At 43.7% G+C, this 8,756-nt stretch overlaps 1 protein-coding gene across 1 annotated transcript; it reads right to left on the bottom strand.

Annotated features, from left to right (window-relative positions):
- Window positions 1–1,257: 1,257 nt before the first annotated feature.
- On the bottom strand, window positions 1,258–8,376 carry KLF6 (KLF transcription factor 6). Its single transcript, XM_069729692.1, has 4 exons — window positions 7,969–8,376; window positions 5,093–5,669; window positions 4,191–4,314; window positions 1,258–2,598 (listed from the first exon to the last, which is right to left on the bottom strand). The coding sequence occupies exons 1-4, from the start codon at window positions 8,068–8,070 to the stop codon at window positions 2,547–2,549; spliced, it is 855 nt and encodes a 284-aa protein (XP_069585793.1). The 5' UTR covers window positions 8,071–8,376; the 3' UTR covers window positions 1,258–2,546.
- Between the last annotated feature and the right edge of the window lie 380 nt (window positions 8,377–8,756).

Here is an 8,756-nt window from a genome sequence, read left to right as displayed (position 1 = left end):
TACAAAAATATATATATTCAAACTCTTAATACAGCTCTTAACAATCAGTGACCTAAGACTACATAGGCTTGCACCCGAATTTAAAAAAAAAATAAAAATAAAAAGTCCTCCTAAAAATGCTATAGCTCTAGTAAATGTTCAGCTATAGAGTGCACGTTTATCGCATTGTGTTGCGGAGACGGAAAAAAAAAAATAAAAGAAAAATATGTTGCCAGTTTTACATTTGCTTTGGTGGATATGGGATTTAAATTAAAAAAGAAAAAAAAAAAAAAAAAGGTTAAAAAAAAAAAATATTTAAGAGTTATCCTTCCAAACAAACACATTTTGTACCTTGACAAGTATATGAGCGGTTTACATATTAAGTGCATGTACGAATACATTTGTGCAAGTTTCATGTAGAGCAAGGTGTAAGCGATAGCTCTGAACAGATCGGTGTTCTGAGAAGCAGATAACATGAGCGATCAACAGAGTACAGGAAAGAAAAGACACAAATATACACAAAAGTGCCATAAAGCAATAATAAGTGTTAGGCTGGGTTCTAAAGGCCCAAACACGGCTTTAGGGGAGAGTCAGACCTGGGAGTGATAGCTGCATAGAAATACACGTAGTCACGCTCAGGTCCAACTCTTCCCTTTGGCTGAGTACTAAAAGCTTAAAACACAGCTTTAGGCTGGGTTTTAAAGGCCCAAGGCGCAGCTTTAGGCTGGGTTTTAAAGGCCCAAGGCGCAGCTTTAGGCTGGGTCCTAAAGGCCCAAGGCGCAGCTTTAGGCTGGGTCCTAAAGGCCCAAGGCGCAGCTTTAGGCTGGGTCCTAAAGGCCCAAGGCGCAGCTTTAGGCTGGATTTTAAAGGCCCAAGGAGCAGCTTTAGGCCGGGTCCTAAAGGCCCAAGGCGCAGCTTTAGGCTGGATTGTAAAGGCCCAAGGAGCAGCTTTAGGCTGGGTTTTAAAGAGCCGAAACAGTGTTAGGCTGGGTTCTAAAGGCCCAAAATGAAGCTTTAGGCTGGGTTCTAAAGGCCCAAAATGCAGCTTTACGGAAGAGTCACATAGCTGTATAACTTGGAAGAAGATTGCAACGCAATGCTCAGACTGGCCGTCGCCTCTCCTGACAGCGACCCATGCATAGAAAAACATGCAGTCACTCATATTTGACTCTTCCCTTAGGCTGGGTTCTATAAAGCTAAAACAAAGCTTTAGTCTGGGTTCTAAAAGCCCAAATGCAATTTTAGGCCATATTCTATGATTTTTTTTTCCTTTTTTTTACTATGTGGTTTAATAAAATGGTGCGATATGGAGCCGCTAATATCAGAAATTCCCAACCAGTCAAAGGAGGATACTAAATGCTATGGATTTAACAAACAAATAAAAATCTTGCACCATTTTGTGACATTAAAACCCGTGTTTAAAAGGATAAAGAAAAAAAAATAAAAATTACACCCCTGGGTGACAACAGAGCCTTAAGTAAGCTTACATCACTTAAACCCCTGTATCTGACCCCCATCCATTACTGGAGAAGGCCACTTGCATAAGGCACCATTTTTTAAGGACAACAGTGCGTTAACAGCTAGAAAAACCGGAAATTAGTCCTCAAGGCATAAATAATAGAAAAAATTAGCTGCATGAGAAAAAATCAGTTTTAAGCTATAGTGGTTTCTTCCACTTTTTTTTTGTTATTTTTTTTTTTGTTTTCATTCTATACATAAGTAATGTAACAACAGACCAATTGTATTTTAGCTGCTCTCAACTGGAATCATAACTGCAGTCCTGATTAAATTATGGAGAAGCGTACACATTTCCCCGGAACCATGCAATACCTTTCTATTATAATGAAGTTATAGTTGTGTTATAATTGTAAATACACAGCTTATACAATGCGTTACAAACAATCGTTGTAGCCAGTATCAACAAGCTACTTGACACATTGCACGTTTAATAGCTGCACCAGACAACAAAAGCTCCTCTCACACAGGAAAGGGATCATCTCCTTTTGGGGGGGAAATCATGGTTTCCTTCTTATTAGAAGTCACCCCACCCCCGCCAAGTAAAATGATTGATGGTTGTCCCATATAACAAGAGTATGCAATAGCATACAAAACATTCAAACCGTTTATTTTATATATTTTTTTTTGTCACTTTAATTTTAAACATTTTTTTTTTCCTAATCCCTCGCATCTGAACTCAACCAGACTAAACATAAAAAAAAAAAAAAAAAACGAGGTCTTCCACATTCAGACATTGGCTCCTTTTCACCATTCAGTCACCCAAACATTAACATTCTCAGTGCACATGCTCACGGCGACGGCTTAGTTCAGCCACTCAGAAGATTAAGCACCAATAGTGCACGGGCCCAGTCAGCTCCAGAAGTAGCACTGTATGGTTGCTATGCCGCATCTTACACGATTGATAAGCCCTGCAAAGCCCCTTGGAGAAGTGAGGTCTTGAAGGCAACTGGTTAGGGTGCAAATTGGCATGCTTTGGCTGGAACTCGCATCCCTTGCACAAGGCATTTCAACCTTGAAGTCGCTTTTCATCACGGGACTTCCTCATTCATTCATATGTGTCGCTTCATGTGCAGAGCCAAGTGATCTGACCTGGAAAAACATCTGGAGGAGAGAAACAAGCAGTGTCAGCAGTGGTCACCATGACTAGGATAAAAACAACATTAAAGCACAATTCCTACCGACTGGCGTGGGTCCCAGCTGTCATTGCGACAATGGGCCGCTGCACTGTCCCATCTGAATGGAACCAATGGCCTGGTATGCTAACCCCCAGTCCATTCAGTCCAAGCCCTGGGAACCCCATCGATTCTGAGAATGGGGCTTTGCATCTCCCCATCTGAATGGAACCAATGGCCTGGTATGCTAACCCCCAGTCCATTCAGTCCAAGCCCTGGGAACCCCATTGATTCTGAGAATGGGGCTTTGCATCTCCCCATCTGAATGGAACCAATGGCCTGGTACGCTAACCCCCACTCCATTCAGTCCAAACCCTGGAAACCCCATCAATTCTGAGAATGGGGCTTTGCATCGCCCCATGTGAAAGGAATGATGGCCTGGTACGCTAAGGCTAGGTTCACATTGCGTTTGTGCAGTCCGTTTAGCGCATACGCTAACGGACTGCGTTAACGCAATGTCCAAAAAGGGATCGCGTTTAGCAATCGCGCTAGTGCAGATGCCCGATCTGCGCTAGCGAGAACGGACCCAAAAACGCTGCAGACAGCGTTCGAGGTCCGTCACAAAATAACGGAACATCGCTAACGCATGCCAAAAATGGGATGCGTTACATACACTGCGGTCAATGGGTGCGCTAACGGATCTGTTACATTGCGTTAGTGGCACTACGTAACAGATTCCGTTAGCGGATACCCACTAACGCAATGTGAACCTAGCCTAAACCCCTCTCCATTCAGTCCAAACCTTGGGACCCCCATCAATTCTGCAACTCCCCATCTGAATGGAATGATGGCCTGGTATACTAACCCCCAATCCATTTAGTCCAAACCCTGGGACCTCCATCGATTCCAGTGCCCAGTCATGCAATCCCCGCTCCAAACCATGGGACCCCTATCGATACCGATAACGGGGCTCGGCACTGACTCATCTGAATAGAGTGGTGGCCTGTTATGCACTTCCCCTCGCCATTCAGTCCAAACCATGGGACCTGCATGGATTCTGGGAATGGGCTCTTCATTGCCACATCTCAATGGAGCAGTGTCCCGGCATGCACACCCCCACTACATTCATACCAAACCCTGGACCTCCACCGATTCAGAGAATGGGGCTCTGCATTGCTCCATCTGATAACATTGCACACCACAGGTCCTTTCATTTTCAACGGGACTGCAGGAGAAAGCTGTCTTACTCGGCCATCTCAGACACTTCAAAAGAGAATTAATGAAGTGGAGATGCGCATGTCCAATCAGACAGAGCTTTTGCAAAGCCCCGTTTACGGGAAAAGGGCTTTCGGACCCCCATCGATCAGCAAGTTATCACCCAACACACAGATAAGTGATAGCTTCTAAAGATGGGACCAATTCAAGCTGACTATACACCCCAAACTAGAGCTCAGCCATTAACCATCTCTCCTGCCCCCTTACATACATTCTCGGCTGAGCATGTACGTCCACCTGTTATAAAGGTCTATGTGCATTTTTTCTTTGAAAAGTATAATTAGCCGCTTGGTAGAGGAGTCTTACTTGTCACAATGCGTGCACTTAAATGGTTTGGCACCGGTGTGTTTTCGGAAGTGTCTGGTCAGTTCATCACTTCTTGCAAATCGCCACGCACAACCTTCCCAAGAACATCTGTAAGGCTTCTCTCCTGCAAAAGAAAAAAAAAAAAAAAAAAAGCGAAAGGGTTAAGGAAGAGTGATTCTGAATTCCTACCTGCAACTGAACAAATAGGTGCAGCGAAAGTCACGGCAGAAATGCAAACAGGTGATCTCATTACATGGTTTTGGTAGCTACGCCATAAACAAGACCCATCATTGTCTTTACTTAATCGAGATGAAAAAAAAAAAAACTTGACAAGACTCCAGGGGGAAGTAACCTCCGACTGAATAACTAGACACTGACAACACTATCGAGTGATTGAGTATGGTCGCCATCGACGTATCATGTGCAGAAAAGTATCCAATACAACTAAAATGTAAATATTATTCTTCAATAATGACCCCAATTATGAACGATACAGGCTCTAATACGGAAAAAGCAAAAAATGAAATAAAAACTATTACGCAAAACGGCCCATCTATAGAAACATGGTGCTACGTTCAGCTGTATCCTTGCAGTTTTCACGCTTTAACCAAAAGTTTAGGAGAAAAAACAAAAAACAATTTGCCTTGAACATTCCTTAATAGTTCCGGTGACAATATTTTTACAAGGAAAAGGCTGAAGAGATGGGATGGATATGTATTCTTCTAGTCTCGCCATAGATCCAACCTCCCTACAGGATAGAATGAGGAAGTGCATATCCACAGGAGGATTCCTGGTGACGTCCCTGACGGACTTTGGGTCTACACCCTGTGGTTGTGCAATCCCATTACAGCTGGGGATTCCCTCCTTTCGAGTCCCTTTCTGAAGGTGAGACCAGCACTGACCTGTATGAGTGCGCTGATGTGCTTTAAGATGCGAGCTCTTGGTGTAAACTTTCTTGCAGCCATTGAAGTGACACTTGTGGACGCGTTTCCTGCCGTCCGGCGACGTTTCTCCTCCGCTGGTCGGGCTACCTTGATCTAGAGTCTTTATAAATGACCCAGGGCGCATTTTCCCAGGTGAAAAGAGCTCCCCGGTGATGGTATTCCACAAATGATGGGGCGATTCCTTACCCTGCTCTGGCGATGACGGCGGAGTAGAAGTGACGGACGAACTAAAAGGTTCAGATTTGATCACCATGTCACTAATGGGGTCCGAGGTAAATTTGGAAGTCGGCGATAGCTCTTCCGAGCTGTCGGATAATTCACTGCTGACATCAGAGTTCAAACTATAGGTCTCTAGGTTTTGACTGTCAGAGATGTCCTCCGTTTTGATGCGGATAATTTCGGGGTCGGGCTCCTCCTTTTTCTCACACGCCAGAATAAATTTGGTCCAAAGCTCGTCTTCCCCGTCGAATTTAAATTCGGAGGCCGACACGTAGCAAGGCTCGCTCTGCAGGTAGCGCTCTAGTTCCAGGCAAGTCTAAGAGGTCAAATAAGAAGAAGAAAAAAAAACGGATTTAAAAATAAAGTTTTACCTTTTTTTCAATTTCGCACGGTTACAATTTGAGAACATTTATGGAGAACGTACAATTGTTTTTTTTTTCTTTTTGCGATGAATGACACCATCTAGCTCTAGCCTGAGCGCGCTGGTTACGACTACTTCCTTTTAGATACTGATCTTGCAAAATGACATTTGCAGAACAACCATACATGGAAATAGCAAAGCTGCACCAAAATTAGGGAAGCAAAGCGCCATCTACATACACTGTAACGTACATATATACATATATATTTTTATTTTTTTTATTTTTTTTGTGTACAAGGGCCCTTTTCTCTTTTATACTCTTCTGGACACCATACAATGGAACAAGAATTTATTCTGCTGGCCAACAGTATAACCGGATGAGTCATCTGCATTCCTTTCGCGTTATGCTGGAAGGAGGAACAAGAAAAAAAAAAAAAAAAAAAACGAAAATGAAAAAGACTTCCTTTTTAGAAGCTCCGAGACTGCTGATAAGTGTAGATACATTGCATATCTAATTGAAATTAATTTTTTAAACCTTGTGCCCATTCTTTAAAAAAATATAAAAATACATACATATATATCTATATTTTCCGTCCCTTAAAATGTCAACCATGTTTTGATTTTTTCTCCTGCAAAACTGGTCGCTGAGATCATCCGTGTGGCCTGCAGACACAAGCCATCAAAATACCACGCATGTTTCCCCAGTGATCTGCCGGCCCCAGGAGGGATCCCAGGGCACTTTTTTATTTTTTTTCCTGCGCTCTTCCATTTCCTCTCGCGTTCTTCTTCTTCTTCTTCTCAGTGATAAAAGCTAACATCAACGTTGCGACGAGAAGACGAACTATAGAGATCAATGCTTACGTTTTTGTTTTTTTCCCCTATAATTAGACAATTGCTTTGCTGTTCAGATGAGAAAATGCATTTTATTGATTCTCGGCGGTGGAAGAAGATGGTGGGTGGAGGGGATTGTGGAGGGGGGGGTCATAAAGACGACAATTGATTTTGATGTTGTTAAACTTTAATAATCTAGCTGCTTTATATTCGCCATTATGCAAATACGTGTGGAGACCGAGAGATGGGCTCTGTGATACTTTAAATGTCTCTGCAGGCTTCTGGGAAGGAGACCTGGCTCCGTGCCCGCATCTAAAATGCCCCAAGGAAGCCACTGAGATCAATTTCAATCTCGCACACACAAGATCTGCCTCTTTGATGGCCAAGGAAGAAGAAGAAGACGACGAAGAAGAAGACAAGGAGGAGGAGGAGGGGGAGCACACAATCAAGCAGGAATGTGAAGGCTGGAGCACTTTAGTGTGCAGCTCCACAAACACTCAGACATCTGATGGCTTCGTTTTATTATAAAGTCCACATCAATAGAGGATAAGGGACAATGACAGACATCGGACCGCCATTGTGTATACATTAATAAGTGACGAGCGGGGGGGGGGGGGGGGATATTAAAAAAGCGCACCGCCATTGAGCGAGAAGTCATCAGACAGCCCAAATAACCAGCTGACCGAGAAGTGGCAAAATAGTGGCTGATCTCTGCATAAATAATACCGCCTGTGGTCAGAATAAAACCTTCCGCAACGCTACAAGTTATAGGAGAAACGGGGGGTAGGAATGAAGGAAATGGGGGAGAAGTCATCAAAACACATGACACATAAGACTGATGGGGTTCTTTTTTTTTTTGTACAGAACGGTTATTATTCGGAAGGATCTATCAATGCAAAATGACGGGAATAACCCTTGGCACGGCGCTGGCTTTAGATGACAAGCCCCAGCTGTGCCGCTTGGAATATTTGCAATGATAAAGTTTGGCCAAATGGCTGCACGGATACTAGTGAAACCCAAGCTGTGCTCGACTGAGGCTGCACCGAGCTGTCACCGCAAATCACGCCATGCACGGAGATAGTGTGGGGAGAACGTGGGGCGTGCGTGTATACAGGACAGGAGAGAATTATATATATATATATATATATATATATATATATATATCCCTCTCTCTATATATATACACACACACATACTTTTTTTTTATTATTATATTTACATATGTATATACATATTATATATACACACACATATACATAAAATATATATTATATTATTTGTGTGTATAATGTATATGTATATATATATACACAAAACAGAATTAATTATAGATATTCGCATACATGCACGTGCATATTATACATTATTATATATATAATATTTCCCCCCCCCCAGAGAGGGGGCATGGGCTGCAGCTGGTTACCTGTTGCCAGTACTCCTCCAGGGATGGCAGGGCAGAGAAGTAGCCGGTGTCATGCACGATCTGCAGCTCCTGGAAGATGCTGCACATTGGGAGAACATCCATGATCTATGGGAGCAGAGACAATTCTAACACAAGAGGATCTACAGGATTTCTTCAAGAACTCAGATCTGCTACCATAAATGTTGCAATAATCAATCTATAATCCAGAGCTTGTGAAGTGCACAGATCCCAGCAGCAGCAGTAGGGCAGGCGACAATCAGGAGAACTGCTCCAGGTTTTCATGCAAATGTCATTGCCCAGCAATCAGAGCCAGCACACAGCAGCAGCAGCAGCCTGTGACTCCTCCTGGAGCCGGGGACTCGCTCAGTGGTGCTGACAATATTTGCAAACACTGAAGTGACTGCGAATGTAAACCCCTGCAAAACTTCCCTATTCAAACCTTCCAAGCCAGCCAAGCCTTCCCCCCTCCTCCCCCACGTGATCCTATTACGCCGGCTCAGTACAGCAACCAATCGGCTTTCAACAGCTTCCTTCAGCGTTTTTCTAGGAGGACCAATCGTCGCGGTCGGCGTTCTAGGGAAGCCTCTGGCGTGACGAAATCATTTCGTAACAAGCGGCGCGATTGGTCAGATTCGAAATTTCAAGCCCCCACCTGTTCTGAGAGGGGAGGGACTAGCTATTTTTAGCTAGGTATATAAGAAGGGAACGAGTGTGGAGACAGTTACAGTGCGGTCAGTGACCGCTGAGAGCGCTTGTGAGATGCAGAGCGCAGCGCTCTGTGGTGCCAG

This window comes from Ranitomeya imitator, chromosome 6 (genome assembly GCF_032444005.1).
Source record: "Ranitomeya imitator isolate aRanImi1 chromosome 6, aRanImi1.pri, whole genome shotgun sequence".
Lineage (NCBI taxonomy): Eukaryota > Metazoa > Chordata > Amphibia > Anura > Dendrobatidae > Ranitomeya > Ranitomeya imitator.
The sequence above is the reverse complement of the archived record's forward strand: the minus strand, read 5'-3'. Positions and strand labels throughout refer to the sequence as shown.

What these genes read in the sequence shown, in the direction of transcription:
- KLF6 (XM_069729692.1), bottom strand. Translation starts at nt 8,070, where the DNA reads ATGGATGTTCTCCCAATGTGCAGCATCTTCCAGGAGCTGCAGATCGTG. An exon ending in TGGAGGAGTACTGGCAACAG is followed by an intron (nt 5,670 to 7,968) that starts GTAACCAGCTGC and finishes TTGACCTCTTAG; the next exon opens with ACTTGCCTGGAACTAGAGCG. An exon ending in AAGTGCACGCATTGTGACAA is followed by an intron (nt 2,599 to 4,190) that starts GTAAGACTCCTC and finishes TCTCTCCTCCAG; the next exon opens with ATGTTTTTCCAGGTCAGATC.